This window comes from Biomphalaria glabrata, chromosome 15, assembly GCF_947242115.1.
Source record: "Biomphalaria glabrata chromosome 15, xgBioGlab47.1, whole genome shotgun sequence".
Taxonomy (NCBI): Eukaryota; Metazoa; Mollusca; class Gastropoda; family Planorbidae; genus Biomphalaria; species Biomphalaria glabrata.
This window is the reverse complement of record NC_074725.1, coordinates 5,756,564-5,774,316: the sequence shown is the minus strand read 5'-3', so window position 1 is coordinate 5,774,316 and position 17,753 is coordinate 5,756,564. Positions and strand designations below refer to the sequence as shown.

Sequence of the window (17,753 nt, the reverse complement as noted above, 5' to 3'; positions counted from 1 at the left end):
TCTTCCACTTTTAACCTTTTTAAATATTGGAAAAGTGGAGAATTTAGAAGGAATTGTGGACAACCAAACCAAGGTAATGCAAAATGCTGTTGATTGTGCTGATTCTCTGGTAATATTTGTGTACCATGGACTTTGTAAGTTATACCAGACAGAGGAGCTAATTTCAAGACCAGTGATTCATTGCAACATTCACTGCCCCCCTACCCATTCAAACATTATAACCAAATAAAACTGTGTGAACAAATGCTTGAAGTGGACAGTACATTTCCTTTGGAATGATTCACTGTGGTAGTTCAAAGCTTTAACTAAGTGACGTCATTGCAACTCAGATTTTCCAGCCCCATAGATTTAATGGATAGAATACGTCTGCATCCTATTTAACAAAAAAATATATAAAACGTTTAGCCATATGAAAGATAACAAACAACTCTCATTCACCTATTGGATCTATGTGAGACAAATGATCAATGAAATCTCTCTTTCCCAAATATGTTGTGATCTGAAAAGAGACAAAGTTGACAAAAAAACATTTAATATTGATAAATGCAAAGCTAGACATTTTTCAACTATTGTCATCCCTAAAGTCATTCCTTTTCAAGTTCCCTCAAGTACAAATCAATACTAGAAAAAATAATTTCATTTCATGCCCATATAAAAAAACCAGTTATAAAAACAATCATGAAAGATTGGAAGCTATAAAACAATCATAAAAGATTGGAAGTTATAAAAACAATCATAAAAGACTGAAGAAAACAAGAACATTAAGTCAGCTTTGTGGGTTAAGGTCAATTCTAGTCACATGGCCATAAATCCTTTGGAGTTTTCTCTTAACAGCTCTAAACCTTAAGCTCTGACACAGAATGTCCATTCCATTCAATAAAAGTTCCTTGTCTCTGGTATGATATCTCTTTAATAGCTATCCCCCCCCCCCCCCCCCCAAAGCCAGACCACTGCTCTAACATAATATCCATCTTCTACTGCCTGGATTGTGTGTGTGCGTGTGATAAGATTTAGGGCACATCAAATATTTGTCAACTTGTTCAAAGATGGAAAGTATTACAAAACTCCCAAACTTCCAGTGGAATGAATGTACTGTGTTTATTTAAGCTACAATCTAGATCTAATGCTTTTAAAGACTACTGGCTCTGTCAACAGACAACTCTGACTCTTCACACAAAGTTACAAATGTTCTTACAAGTTGTACTGTCAAACAGAAAGGAAGGAGGAGTTAAGTAGAACCTGGAGTGAAAGTACAAGCTCACACCCCCCCCCCCTTTTTTTCAAACTCAACTGAGCTTACACTGTTTTGAATTATAAAAGAAAGGACTCAGAATTCTGTTTAAAAGAAATTGTTAACAGGGATCTTTTGTGATTATCTTATCTTATAAATCTTATATAATACAGACGTTACTTCAAAAAAGAAGATGAATACGTCTTAGGCGTCATGCATTTAGTCATGCATATTAACCAATGACTTAAATTCTGCCAAGTCACTGGTTTTCCTGGCTGGCTCAGGCAACCCATTCCATGCTCTACTAGCACTAGGGAAGAAGGAGCATTTGTACAAATTTGTCCTAGCATATGGGATGAGGAATGTGCCTTTATTTTTGTGTCTTTCTGAGTATTTTATTAGATTTTGTTTTTGTATCTGAAGATTATAATTCAGTGTTTTATGTATAATTGCTAATTTACTTGTAAGTCTTCTATCCCGAATGCTTTCTAAATTTAGTGATTCTACTAAAGGTGTTACTCTAGTCAAGTGTGAATATTCTTAGTTATGAATCTCACTGCTCTATTATGTGTGTGTTCCAGTTAATGAATATTTTCTTGAGTTGAGAGGTACCAAACAGAGGATGCATATTCTATTATTGGCCTAACCAAGGTTAAATAACATTTAAGTTTTATGTTCTTTTTTGATTTATAGAAATTTAATTTCATTCATTCCAAGCAATAATGCAAAGATGCACTGCATGCCAATACAACCAAGTCTTCAAGTCGTTGGGAACAAAAGAGAGTGTGGACGGAGTTGGTTGACAAGACTTGCATGTTGTTGACAAGGCATAGCATTTATCAGAACTTATTCAATGCATCCCCAGCACAATGTTGTCCTATTAGAAGTCAACTCCATGACACAATTTAAAAGACAGACGTATGTCGTTACTGCTTTCACCGGACGACGACGTAGTGTTTCACAGCCATCTTCAAGTGCATAGGAAATGTGACTTGCTTATCTCCACCAGAGGGAAGTTATTGTTGTTATAGTGTTACCACAAACTATGAGGTAATTTTTGGTAAGCAAGCCAAAACAATTTTGCACAGATCTTGTTGGCTTTCATCAAACCATTAATTTTTTTTTAAAAATATAAAAACCTGATTGGTTTAATTGGGTCGCTTTTGTCGCACCAGTGTTTCCCACACTCCCTGTCCAGTTAGGTCACTGAAGACACATTTGGGTCTCTTCTGGTGTATGCATGTATGTCTCTCTCGTTCGCTCGATATATATGGGAGAGATACACACATTTACCAAAGCGTCTAAGAGATGTGGAATGATGATTAAGGCTACTCTATAAAGACTTAAAGGAGGAAGCACAAGCGCATTACAGCGTACTTCCTTCTATGTAGAGGAGACCCAAACACCCACGCAGCACACGCTCGTGTCGGATCTAAATCCATACAAATGTCCCCCATTGATGTATATCAAAAGGTGGAAGGAATAAAATCGATAATCTGCTTCCGAGCTGTTAGTGTGAAAGTATGTTGCCGAGAGGTCAACGCTTGGAACTGTGGCTAACATTCAATGGACGACGTCATCCCTAGTAATGCCATGGGAGCCTGTGTCATAGTGTGTGTGTTCGCTTCGACACAAGCTACACTCTGATAGCTTTGCTATCCCCGAAATGCCAACCTTTACAACTTAAAAATAATTGTAATTTTTTGATAATTATATAAGGACATACATCTACATCTGAGATCGTGTGCCATGCGCTATGGAATGTCGATCGATGATCTCAATGGTCACGGGTTCCAACCCTGCCCTTGCCATCCACCGCAGTCAGGCGTAAAGAATCCAAAGGAACACCGGAAACACGTAGAACAACAAAGAACTGTAAAGGTCACACGAATATTGTTCAAATAGCAATAAGTGGCCTACTGGAAAAATGTTGCGCAGATCATATGTCTAAATAGTCCTAGCGAAGTCTGAAAAGACTGGAAGCTAAGATATACAACAATTATCAATAACGTTACAGTGTGAGACACCAATATTTAGATTTTAAACTTTGTTTCCATAGTTTCTGCTCATTGGTTACTGTAAACAAAGTTCATTACAGACTTATAGACCTACAATTTATAGTCAATTTGGGGGGGAGGGGGAAGGAGGGTTCAGAAAAATGGATTTTCTTATAAAGACTACACCTCAAGGTGACGTTAGGTATAGCGAGTTGTTGTGTCTCAAGATGACGTTAGGTACAGCGAGTTGTTGTGTCTCAAGGTGACGTTAGGTACAGCGAGTTGTTGTGTCTCAAGGTGACGTTAGGTACAGCCAGTTGTTGTATCTCAAGGTGACGTTAGGTACAGCGAGTTGTTGTGTCTCAAGGTGACGTTAGGTACAGCGAGTTGTTGTGTCTTAAGATGACGTTAGGTACAGCGAGTTGTTGTGTCTCAAGGTGACGTTAGGTACAGCGAGTTGTTGTGTCTCAAGATGACGTTAGGTACAGCGAGTTGTTGTGTCTCAAGATGACGTTAGGTACAGCGAGTTGTTGTGTCTCAAGATGACGTTAGGTACAGCGAGTTGTTGTGTCTCAAGATGACGTTAGGTACAGCGAGTTGTTGTGTCTCAAGATGACGTTAGGTACAGCGAGTTGTTGTGTCTCAAGGTGACGTTAGGTACAGAGAGTTATTGTGTCTCAAGATGACGTTAGGTACAGCGAGTTGTTGTGTCTCAAGGTGACGTTAGGTACAGCGAGTTGTTGTGTCTCAAGATGACGTTAGGTACAGCGAGTTGTTGTGTCTCAAGGTGACGTTAGGTACAGCGAGTTGTTGTGTCTCAAGGTGACGTTAGGTACAGCGAGTTGTTGTGTCTCAAGGTGACGTTAGGTACAGCCAGTTGTTGTGTCTCAAGGTGACGTTAGGTACAGCGAGTTGTTGTGTCTCAAGGTGACGTTAGGTACAGCCAGTTGTTGTGTCTCAAGGTGACGTTAGGTACAGCCAGTTGTTGTGTCACAAGGTGACGTTAGGTACAGCGAGTTGTTGTGTCTCAAGATGACGTTAGGTACAGCGAGTTGTTGTGTCTCAAGATGACGTTAGGTACAGCGAGTTGTTGTGTCTCAAGATGACGTTAGGTACAGCGAGTTGTTGTGTCTCAAGGTGACGTTAGGTACAGAGAGTTATTGTGTCTCAAGATGACGTTAGGTACAGCGAGTTGTTGTGTCTCAAGGTGACGTTAGGTACAGCGAGTTGTTGTGTCTCAAGATGACGTTAGGTACAGCGAGTTGTTGTGTCTCAAGGTGACGTTAGGTACAGCGAGTTGTTGTGTCTCAAGGTGACGTTAGGTACAGCGAGTTGTTGTGTCTCAAGGTGACGTTAGGTACAGCCAGTTGTTGTGTCTCAAGGTGACGTTAGGTACAGCGAGTTGTTGTGTCTCAAGGTGACGTTAGGTACAGCCAGTTGTTGTGTCTCAAGGTGACGTTAGGTACAGCCAGTTGTTGTGTCACAAGGTGACGTTAGGTACAGCCAGTTGTTGTGTCTCAAGGTGACGTTAGGTACAGCGAGTTGTTGTGTCTCAAGATGACGTTAGGTACAGCGAGTTGTTGTGTCTCAAGGTGACGTTAGGTACAGCGAGTTGTTGTGTCTCAAGGTGACGTTAGGTACAGCGAGTTGTTGTGTCTCAAGGTGACGTTAGGTACAGCTAGATGTTGCAAAGTGTTTACATGGTCGTGAGCTTAAAGCGATCAATGGGAGATTACATCATCCCATAAAAACATCAATAAGCTTACATCATCCCACACGAACACCAATAAGCTTCTATGATCCCACACGTACATCAATCCAATGTTATTTCCAGACTTCAGTTCTGAGGGAACCTCCTATCAGGCTATCTCCACAGCTTGACCTTACGAAGCGAAAAGAAGTAGCAGTACACTTGACGCTTGCCACTTAGAAGAGATGGGAGATAGCGAACACATGGAGAGCAAACAGTTGGGAAGAGAACAACAAGCGGACCAAAACTCTTTCCTTCAGTAAGAAGAACAGACTAAGGGAACTATAAGGACATTGGTTTCTTGTAACGATTCTCGAACTTGGTAGCAAATTGACAAAAAGTTCAGGATTACAATAAGAGCCAAATAATAATAATACAGATAATACAAATACACGTTGTATTATTTGTTGCGTGTTTTTAAGGTAGCTTCAGAGTTGAACATTAACTCCAGCATGATGGCGGCCAAGGTTCGAACTCGGAACCCTAGGGAAAACAGTCCAGAGCGCATATATACTGAATACCACTGGCAAATGTCGAAACTGAGAGAGTGAGAGAGAGAGAGCGGATCGAACCCACGACATTCGCGTTATTAACCAAATTAACCGGTCATATATCAATGGCCAAACATTAATAAATAGATCTCGATCTATAAATAACACGTAAATAATTGTAAAACAAAACGTCGGGCAAGTTTTGACAATTCTGCCCACACAACGTAAAACATTAAAGTTTTCAATGAACGCAATCAACAATGCAAGAATCTTTCTGAATGGTTTTATTTTAGAAATGTGTTGTCCCACTGCACGAGTTTATGTGCGAAATTTCAGGGCCACCAGTCAGGCTCCATAGGAGAATGAAAAGTTGTCCAAATAAACGATTCCAGTTGGAGACTAGGACCAAAGTGTGACTTCATAGTACGAAGTTTAATAAAACTCAGGAAGTTTGGCAAGTCATCTCACCAGACGACAAATGTGTATATATCCTTTATTGGTCAACCGTGGTCCATGAACAGAATGGTAACTTTTTTTAAATGATAAAAAAACAACAACAAAAGAAGGATTAATTTCCTCTTTTATATCAAACAATATATATAAAATATATATAATTATCAGTAATTAATTAACTTTAAAAAAATTTAATTCATTTATTGTCTTCGCCAATGAATAATTGTGCCAAGTATCAATTTGATCTGATAAAAGGGTATGGAAGAAATATTGTGTTCCAACTTTTGACTAGACCGACAGAGAGTTTTGACATAAGCATTGTAGAAAGGTGTTCTGGGGGGGGGCGGTTCGATCCATTTGAAATGTCTGTCACTCATCTCCAGTTGGAAACTCACACCTTGTCAACATCTTCTGGGACCTCGAAACTGTTTGTACTCCTTGCTGGGAGACATTACCACGTGATCAGCAGACGACGATGTGACCCTGAGGAGGTGAGAGTTCACCGCCATGCCAGGCTGGCCAGGAGTGTAGAAGCTTTACCAACCCAACACCACCAAATACCGACCTCGCCCTACACACTCCAATCACTGACACATATAGTTTTCTCTCCGCCGTTACCCATATTGCCGCGGTCCTGACCACTTCCGCCAACAATCAATATCTTAGTCTCTCTCTCTCCATTCCTCTCCAAGAAGTATTATGTCCCTCTCATTCAGTTGTGTTTAAAAACGTATTGAAGTCGGTCAGTGAGTAGCCTACCTAACGTAACAGTGACATAGTAGGTCAACTAGAAATGTAGAAGTCTCGAAAAATCGATTCTCATTTTGTTTTCATTCAGGCTACAGATAAAAGCCACAATGATCGCTTATATTAAACTCTTGAAAAAAACAATTCGTCGTGACTCCAACGAGACCAAGCTGATGGGGTCATAGATTTGGAACTGAAACTAATCCACAACGTTGACACACGTTTGATGAAGCACCTTTTAAATGTCATGAGAGCGTTGAAACAGACGCTTACCATATCTATTTCTAAATAGTTTTCTGTGGGATCTATGTGCATACATTAATATTTCTTTTACCGATGTTTGCATTGCCTCCACATCAGAGCAAAGTAGTTATGTACTGGGCGCAGTCAGTCCAAAAAAAAAAAAGGAATATGTTTCATTCTTGTCATTGTTCAAATCTTGCAACTGGACAATCTTATGCAAATATATGTTAGAAAAAAAGGCTGGTCACCCCGCGCCATTTGACAGTGGAAGCTGGTAAACTCTACATTACCCGCCCCAAAGACCAAAATATGGAACAAAAAGGGGGGATTTTTTTGTATCCCTCCCAACTGTTTGATAGACAACGAGGCTAGACTGTTAAGGGAGAACAGAAAGTTCAAACACGGGAGCCATTAAAAAGTCAATCGCAGTTGCTGATCTGGGATAAAATCCACGAAAAAACAACAACAGAAGTTTTTCAACTTTTTTGAGCCTCTACGGAAACCAGTTTACACTTTGTTCTTCCCAGATGCATTCCCCAGTGAAACTTTGCAGTGACAGTAGGAAGACAGGAATTGTGACTTCTACTAGCAGACCCTCAGACTGACATGCGCCACGGAGCTCGTTGTTTGAGAAACGCTGACTAAAAATAGGCCTACCCCTCATCCAAAGCATCAGTAAGCCTTAAATCAACAAGACTCGTGTGTCGAATTACAAGTTGACACACAGACTGTACATGTTTTTTTTTTCTTCTTAAATGTAGACTGTTGGCAAATTGAAAGCGCCCCGTGTCTAATGTAATGGCGGTAGCGCTCAAGTGGTACTCTTCTGCTAAGAGAGAGAACCCCAAAATATAGTTGGATAAACTCAACTGAGCTTACACTGTTTTGAATTATAAATGAAAGGACTAAGAAATCTGTTTCAAAAGAAATTGTTAACGGGGATCTTTTGTGATTATCTTATCTTATATGATACAGACGTTACTTCAAAAAAACAAGATTGTTACGTCCTACGCGTCATGCATGTTAACCAATGCTTTAAATTCTGCTAAGACACTGGTTTTCCTGTCTGGCTCAGGCAACCCATTCTATGCTCAAATAGCACTAGGGAAGAAGGAGCACTTGTACAAATTAGTCCTAGCATATGGGACGAGGAATGTGCCTTTATCTTTGTGTCTTTCTGAGTATTTTATTAGATTTTGTTTTTGTATTTGAAGATTATAGTTCAGTGTTTCATGTATAATTGCTACTTTACTATTGAGTCTTCTCTGCTGAAGGCTTTCTAAATTTAGTGATTTAACAAAAGGTGTTGCTCTAGTCAAATGTGAATATTCGTTTGTTATGAATCTCACTGCTCTATTTTGTGTTTGTTCCAGTTTCTTAATATTTTCTTGAGTTGAGGGTTCCAAACAGTGGATACAATATCTCTTTTAGGTATATAAACACAGAAATACATTTTAAACTTCTTATAATAATCCGGTTTCCTATCTTATCTGCGATGGCCTCCCTATATTTCCTATTAACATACAATGTACTTTGTTTTCTAGGCTAGCTTTTGATCCGAGACAGAGCTGAATGGCCAAACTCGTACTGAACTTCTTCACATTTCATCGACGAAACAAAGCAAACGAAGAGGTCCACGGGTTCTAATCTTCCTAGTTTAAGATTTCTCTCAGTATTGTTAACAGCCAAAAGATTGCGCGTGATCTGGACACGTTTCAAAAGGTCAAACCTCCCTGCGACCCCAACAGGGCACAATGCCAGACGGAAGAGAGAAGGACGGAGCGGACAGGACTTTCCTTGGCAGACCAGATGAGAATCATGACACGTGATGTGAACATGTCATCATGGTATTACAGACTAGCACCTGGGGGGGGGGGGGAGTCATCCAATTTTAAAAACATTATACGTTTTAATAATCAGAGCTTTAATAATAACAATAATAAGAATGAATAATAGAGAGGTGTGGACGAAAAGCAGAAAGAGGACAGAAAAGGACAGGATGGAGAGAGAGAGAGAACAGAGAGAGCATACAGTGAAAGTTTTGTTGAGTTTTTCAACACACTTATTTTACCCTAAGCCAAAAAGATTTGAGTGTAAACCAGAGTTGACCAACAGTGCTACTACAGCGGCTGCTTGCTATCAACTGGTCAGTTCCTGTAGAGAACGCACTAACATTAGTGGAAGCTTTTCAACAAGGAAATTAAAAAAAAAATGTTTTGTTACAGCTGAGATGTGACGGTCATCAAAGTCAAGGCTGAGAAGGGGGGAGGTTTGAAGTGCTAGAAGAACGGGCAAACGGGGGGAGTAGTTAACAAATGAGAGAGAGAGCGAGGGAGGGAGGGGCGGGAAGGAAAGAACAAGAAAATCTATTAGAAAAAAAAAAAGGTCTCCAAGTAATTGTATTCTGTGTGATGAGAACATTGGATTGGGGCTGGAATGAAAGCCGCCAGCTAACTTCGTTTAGAGATAATTCCAGTGAAAACTGAAGAAAGCCTTGCAGAAGACCTGGCTAGCTTAAAGATGCACTATCTAGAAACACACGACACATCCCGCTAACATTACAGTCATTTCACAATCAGACGCGATGAAAACAAACTGGCGGACAAAGTCAATCCGGGTATCGAAATCTTCCTCGACTAGACTTCAGTTTAGAACAAACAAACAAAAACAAAGCTCGACCCTGGCAGTGCCAGTGAAAGAATATTCGTTCGTTTCTAACATAATAATGATACTTATAAAAGACTCATGACAGAAGCAAAGGATTTAACAGCTGCAGGTAAAAGTCCATCTACAGCATTCACTACAAACTCCAAAACAATTTCAAGGGAAACACATTACTCACCAAGAGCTAGACCAACTATATGAAGGCTATCTATAGCAAAAGAAATAAAAAAAACTACAACAACAGGATTTGATTACCTTAGTTAAACTTAATGTTGTCAGAAAATGGAATTGTGTCAAAAAGCTAAAGCCAGAAGACCCTAGGACAGAGCACAAGTACATCTACAAGGGCATGAAAATCTCCGGGAGAGATTTGATGGGGAAGATGTTTTGAAGCAGGCCAGGCTACGCCCCGAAGTCTTGCACCACTGAGATGAATGGATGGCATCTGGATACGGGAACATTTTAAAAGACTGTTAATGAAATCGGCCGACAAGAGACATCTAACTGTTACGTCACACTCTATACATGTCTGTATCTATGAATGTGTGCCTTGTATTAAGGGGCTCCATTCCACACAATGTCTGTTGAGAAGCGAAGAAAGCGATTCATTCTACACAATGTCTGTTGAGAAGCGAAGAAAGCGATTCATTCTACACAATGTCTGTTGAGAAGCGAAGAAAGCGATTCATTCTACACAATGTCTGTTGAGAAGCGAAGAAAGCGATTCATTCCACACAATGTCTGTTGAGAAGGGAAGAAAGCGATTCATTCCACACAATGTCTGTTGAGAAGGGAAGAAAGCGATTCATTCCACACAATGTCTGTTGAGAAGCGAAGAAAGCGATTCATTCCACACAATGTCTGTTGAGAAGGGAAGAAAGCGATTCATTCCACACAATGTCTGTTGAGAAGGGAAGAAAGCGATTCATTCCACACAATGTCTGTTGAGAAGGGAAGAAAGCGATTCATTCCACACAATGTCTGTTGAGAAGCGAAGAAAGCGATTCATTCCACACAATGTCTGTTGAGAAGCGAAGAAAGCCATTCATTCCACTAAAAAAACTCTTCAAGATTGGATTGATTTGAAGACAGCATTGTGTGAACAGCTCAACTCCATTAACTGAGCCTTGTCCTGTGCTCACACGACCATGTTTTCAAACTGACTTCATATTGAACTAGCAGATCGATACGTTCTGGTCTAGCTGCTCGATTTAATGGCGTCCTGATGAGCGCCAGCAAAACTCAAATCTCGTACAATAGAAAGACATAGACTTTTGTAGATGACATCAATGACACATATAATTATTCAATATGACATTAATGATACACAGACATTGTCCATGACATCAATGACACACACACATTGTCTACGATATTAATGGCACACATTGTCTATGACATCGATGACACACGACATTGTCCATGACATTAATGACACACAGACATTGTCTACGACATCAACGACACACAGACATTGTCTACACCATCAATGGCTTAGGATTTGTATAACATTAAAGACACGCATAAAACATTGTATATGACATCAATGACACACATAGGATTTGTACATGACATTAATGACTGTTCTAGAGTGTGTGTATCTATGGTGACGGTGGGAAGATGTTAGCTTTTGATTGGTAGCTATGTCGTGTGAATGATGCAAGATAGGCGGCATTATCGTCAGCGGTCTAACAGACAGCCCAAGATTGAAAAGACGCGTTTTTGTAGTAAGATTATAAGTTGATTTTGTCTATATTCTAATGAAAGTTATATTTAACTTTGTTCACAATAGAAGTTATTCCAGTTAACAAGTTAAAATATAATAAGCATACAGCGGTTGAGTTGTCTGCCAGCAGTTTGGTGCTGCGAGTCAACGTCCGTCGACAATGACACGTAGACAATAAACGTAATATCAATGATAAAAATAGACTTTGTACATGACTTCAATGACATAGACACATATTATGACTGACACAGCAGTATGGTGGGAGAGTGGGGAAGGATGAACAACTCGATTTTAGAAGCCGATTGTTGCAGCAGCACACATGCTAGACATACATACCAAGTGTTTCCCAAACTGTGTTCCCGGAACCCTAGTGTTCCGCGAGGCCTCAATAGGTGTTCCGCGAACTACTGCAACAATGAACTAGTAGGCCACCACGTGAATTCATCTCTCTATAAAATAAGCAAAGTGTTCCGCTATATACTCAGAATGTCTGAAGTGTTCCGTTAGGAAAAAGTTTGGGAAACACCGACATACGGCAGTGATTCCCAAAATACGGCCCGCGGGCCACATCCGTCCCGCCGAAACCCCGACACTAAGTATAGAATGTATCTTTACCTACGTTATAACCCCCACTTTTTATGTGATGGATAGGTGCTATGACCTTTAACATTTGTTCTTTTCTGAAATGGGAATTTTTGTGTGTGTAACATGATAATAAGCCAACATATCTGTTTTGTTAAGAACGGGTAGCTGTTTAAAAACAACAACAAAACGGCATTATGAAACTCACAAGGCGGCATTCTTGGTTTGAGCCGCGTATTGTTAAACTACGCCGAGAGTTTGGAAGATCGATAGGAATATTTATTTTTAAAAAAAGAGACAAGAAAATGAGTCGGTTGTTAAGCTAGCTACATTGTGGCTCATATTTTAAGTAGAGAATTGAAGCCATTTACTGTGTCCTAAAAAAAAAAGAAAACCTTCAAATTTGCTATTAATTAATGTCAGTACTAGATCCACGTGTTTCTAATCAAATAGTTTCAGGTCAATTTTGTTTTTCGTTTTTGTACCTTTTGTGGCCCGCGACACTGAGTGCCGCAAATAAAATGGCCAGCGGGTCAATTAAGGTTGGGCATCAATGACGTACCAATAGACGTCAACAATAGTAGCATATATGCTGCTCTCCTGAATGTTTTCATACATATCTTTGGCTGTGACAGCAAGCAAAGTTCACAAATGTTTTTTTTTAAAGATGGTCAACATAAATATTTGCTTTTTAGCGGCCCCCGAAAGGGGAATAGACGCTATTCCGTCCGTCCCGTTTAGATCTCGTAAACTAGAAAAGATATTGAAAATCCGACATCATTATATTTTAGACAATTCAAAGTTCTGATGCAACGGCTACTTTTGTCTTTTTTTTTAAAGCAAAAAATTTAATTTATAAAATCAACCAAGCAAGCAGTTTTTTCCATAAAAGTACACCATTTTTACAACTATTCACTATTAATAGTAACAAACACGGGAGGCTATTTGACGTTAGATAGGCCACGTTCACATCGCACGTCTTCACTTTCACCCATCCCTTGGTCTGCTGGACAGTTGGGGCACGACACAAGATCTGTCAACATTCTTTCTCCATCCTTCTCTGTCATTTGCCTTTAATAGAATTTCATTCTGATACTCTTTCTGAAAATAATGAAACCTGCCTGGGGGACCACTTAAGGGGCCGATTTTGAGGTTGTGTTCTCTCTGAAACCCTGTTTATTTATATTTTTTCGTATTTCCACTTCAAATGTAAATCATACATAGTATCACGCAATCAGCCGTAGAGTAACTAGAATACATTTGAAGACAAATGACAACAGGACAAAATTGGACCAAAGAGTGCTGTGGCCTGGACTTGGGCTGAATGACAGTTGTTTTGTTTGTTTGTTTTGGCCATGGCACTCAACAAAACTAGGCCAGAGGCCTGACACCATAAGATCAGCTCAAAATTGGGTCAACCTTAAAGATCCTTGAAGAGAGAAGCCATGATAGAACATAATATTTTTTTTCCCAAGTGTAGTACACCTGACAAGGGCAAATAATTCAAGAGCACCAAATAATCACTGGATTAAAGAACCTGAGTTTGCAACAAGCAAGTACTGGTCACTACATTACCAAACAGGTCATTCTACAGTATTTCTACACGTAACTGTTTCTAGATGAGTGACTAAGCCTCTCGTAGTTCAATACAACAGACACGTCTGGTCATCAAAAAAACACAAAAAAAATTAAACAAAATAACACACATTTGTTGATTAGGTAAACAAAAAAAAAAAAAAGACGCCATATTCCAATGCGAAAAGTAATATAATAGTAATATAATACGCACCAACAACAACCAGGGCTGAGTCTATCCATTCTAATTAGCAGATAAAAGTCGATATTTAATTCATGCAAATATGTTAAAGTATTAACTTGTTTGTTATTTTTAACTGGATCTAATTGCCTCGTTGTATTGTTGATATAAATACTTAATGCTATTTCTGTAAGGCATAACCCCACAGATACAGATACAATACAGTAGAAGATAAAAAAAAAAGTGACACAAGACAATATGAACTTACTTTTCCGTTGGGGCTACTTTTCTTGAATACTCTGTGGAGGGAAGAGACACAAAAAAATGTTAATCAAATAATATAACGAAGTCGTTGAAGATGAAATAATTAAATATATAAGAAGACAAAAACTGTACAAGACGTGTGAATCTTTGATCGAGACAGGGCAGTGACGACTCATAGACAGTTCTCTCGAGACAGCTACGACAGTGACGTCTGACAGACATTTATCTCCGAGTGAAACTGTTATCAAAATGCTCAGAGAATGCTATCTCTTGTACAATGGATACACTATAGAACAGGTAACATTCACCAGGTATGCTGACACTATCAATATCAAATGATACAAGCACGGAAGTCACAACCACACACACGGACCACAAATAAATGAACATTTGCCATCTTTACATTCTGTCCATAAACGAGTTCCTGTAAGGGACTTTAATGTTATCTACACGTGTGCTTCATGAGATCAATGATGTCCCACTTTTATTTATTTATTTGAAAGAGACTGACTTTTAGAATAGAACAAGGTAAATGAGCCGAGAGGAAACAAAAAAAAAAAAAACTGTATCAAACAAGAATTACATTCGACATGCCCGGATTACTACAAAATAGATCTAGATGAGCCTCACCGAATCGAAGTAGTTTTGTAAGAAACCTTTTTTTCGGCCAATCATTGGTTAACTGGAAAAAAAAAGGGGGATGGGTGTTATGGAGTGTGTGTAATTCTATGGTGACACTGGCAAGAGTTAGCTATGATGCGAGATAAGCGGAATTGGCGTCAGCGGTCTTAGATACGACAGACGACTGCAGATTGCCAGAGTGAAAAGGCGTGTTTTTATAGTGCGTTACATTTTGTTGAAAATACCATTTTATAGTATTACTAAAGTCTATTATATGTATTGCATTTCCTCGCAAGGTGAATTTGTTTCTATTTTAATAAAATGAACTTTGGTCGGCGTAACAGAGGTGACCCCCGGAAACGCTTTAAAGACCAGCTTAGGAGGTAACTTTCTATAACTGTCATAAAAGAGAGCCCCTTGCAGCAGGCGGCTTCCGAAAGAGACAGCTGGAGATGTCTAACAAGGGCCGTGGGATACACATTCGAGACCAAAAGAGAGTCCACTGCCGATGACAGACGTAGACGACGAAAAAGAGAACCTAAATCGACCACCGCCGGACAACGGTTATGTCTGCGTTGAATGTGGCAAAATATGTAGGTCGCAGCTGGGACCACGTAGCCACGAAGCCACGTGAAATACTGAACACTCCTCATTAATCTTCAGACTCGAAGACAAGCCTTATTATTTGTACGACCATATGACGAACCTTTCTAGTCCTAATGAAAAGAAGAGATGTGAGAGTCATAGTGTAAGGTTTCAAGCGATACGAGTCACTACGATAGCAGCACTGGAAAAAAGCAGCTTTCATACAAAACTAAAAATCTAGGAAATAATGGCAAGGTTTGAACTAAATAGACATTGGCCTACATAGTTGACCTATAGGCCTAGTGTAGAATAAGACAATTAGGGCACAGATAAAAACCTATGCCTAACTGATGACACTAAAAGTACATTTTCAGTGACTGACGTTGGTTACAGCGACATTGGATTTGTTGGAGATAACTGGAACACTGACACAAACAAAGCTACACACTTAGATTAACCTGGTTTGTCCTGAGGTCACTGAGACTTTCTTGTCACTCGCCTTTCTCATTTTCTTTTCTGGCATCCTTCTAGTGGACAGATGAGGCGGTCAGTTTCGTAGGTGCTCTCTATCTACACAAGCCACAGAGAGTTCGAGTCACAGTCCCTTTTTTTTTTTTAAACACTTCGCGATTTCCTCGTCTCTTTTAATATCAAAGTAATGAATGCCCGAGCAGCGAAAATGTATGAGTAAGTCAGTCAATCAAGACACAGTTAAACACAGCTCAACTATCTATCTAGGGGAAAAAATCAAGATCACTAAAAAAAAAAAAGTTCAATAGCACATTTCAGTCAGAAAAAAAAAAAAGCGCGAATTTATTTATGGACAAACTTGGAAGGTATTCTACGACTTTATTCATACATTTAGTTCCTAAACCACAAACTCGGACCTGTATTTAAATTAAAAGTAGCATGACAAGAGCACAGTACGTTAAATGAACTAAGACATTGATTGGATAACACAATTCAATGTGACATTGATCTCTCATGAGAAGACGAGACACTGTTCCAAGAAACACTAGCCAAAACGTCACTTCCTAGACTCACTGAGGTGTATCACTGTATCACACGAGGAAGTAACCCGTCCCCAATGTTCTCAAACTAGATGACGTAGTCTTTCAACACAATGTATCCGCGTTCTTCAGTTGATGTGTTACTTGGTGGTACACTCTTTACTTAATGGTATTCAGACAAAGGTCACAGTTTAAGACCGATGTTACAGACAATTATAATACGGCTGAACACGAGTAGACCTGATTCCATAACCATATATAATCAGTTGAAGACTTCAAACATGAACAGACTTAAAGACCCAGATATACACGGGTTAATCTAATGTCAGTTAGATAATAAGAAACTGTGTAAACCAAGTCTGAAAACACAATAGCAAGATCACACAATAGACGTCCCAATTCAATAGAAATGACTGTATCTCCTACATAAACACAAAAGCAAGATCACACAATAGACGTCCCAATTCAATAGAAATGACTGTATCTCCTACATAAACACAACAAGATCACACAACAGAAGTCCCAATTCAATGGTAATGACTGTATCTCGTACATAAACACAACAGCAAGATCACACAACAGACGTCCCAATTCAATAGAAATAACTGTATCTCCTACATAAACACAACAACAAGATCACACAACAGACGTCCCAATTCAATAGAAATAACTGTATCTCCTACATAAACACAACAAGATCACACAACAGACGTCCCAATTCAATAGAAATAACTGTATCTCCTACATAAACACAACAAGATCACACAACAGACGTCCCAATTCAATAGAAATAACTGTATCTCCTACATAAACACAACAAGATCACACAACAGACGTCCCAATTCAATAGAAATAACTGTATCTCGTACATAAACACAACAGCAAGATCACACAACAGACGTCCCAATTCAATAGAAATAACTGTATCTCGTACATAAACACAACAAGATCACACAACAGACGTCCCAATTCAATAGAAATAACTGTATCTCCTACATAAACACAACAAGATCACACAACAGACGTCCCAATTCAATAGAAATGACTGTATCTCCTACATAAACACAACAAGATCACACAACAGACGTCCCAATTCAATAGAAATGACTGTATCTCCTACATAAACACAACAAGATCACACAACAGACGTCCAATTCAATAGAAATGACTGTATCTCCTACATAAACACAACAAGATCACACAACAGACGTCCCAATTCAATAGAAATGACTGTATCTCCTACATAAATATTGAAGTATCGAACAGAACATGGTGGAAATCTCAAAATGGAAACGGGTGCAGCGCTATTTCAACACTCCGGTCTTCTAGAGAGAGAGACGTCACAACCACCTGAGCTGAACTGTCGGGTAATGAAACTGCAAACACCAGGAAGGCCTTATGGTCACAGTCAATCAGTCAAGCGAGCTTCAGTCTACAATGAATCACGTCTATATTTAAATAGGACGAGGAAGAACCCTATCGTTTGACTGCACTGACCTAAGTTCTCTCAAGTTTCACCTCCTGTCTATGGTATCATAATTGTTTTGTCCACGACCTTGCAGACTTGAACGTCACTTTTCCTAGTCAAAGTTAAGGATTAGCTTCCTGATACACACACAAAAGTGATTCTCCA

The 17,753-nt window shown here is 39.3% G+C and overlaps 1 protein-coding gene across 12 annotated transcripts in view; it reads right to left on the bottom strand.

The window, feature by feature from the left end:
* The window catches only part of LOC106055827 (beta-arrestin-1-like), a 99,148-nt gene that overhangs the window by 24,469 nt on the left and 56,926 nt on the right, over positions 1-17,753 (bottom strand). For 10 of the 12 annotated variants that reach the window (XR_008775135.1, XR_008775134.1, XM_056013252.1 and 7 more), the window contains 2 exons: positions 13,909-13,939; positions 439-499 (listed from right to left, as the gene is read on the bottom strand). Coding sequence is in view for 10 of the 12 variants with exons in the window: in XM_056013252.1 (XP_055869227.1) it covers positions 439-499; positions 13,909-13,939 (92 nt within the window). In the remaining 2 variants the exon portion in view is untranslated. Of the gene's footprint in view, positions 1-438; positions 500-13,908; positions 13,940-15,568; positions 15,845-17,363; positions 17,515-17,753 lie in introns of those variants that run through there. The other 2 variants (XM_056013254.1, XM_056013253.1) reach the window with 2 other exon arrangements.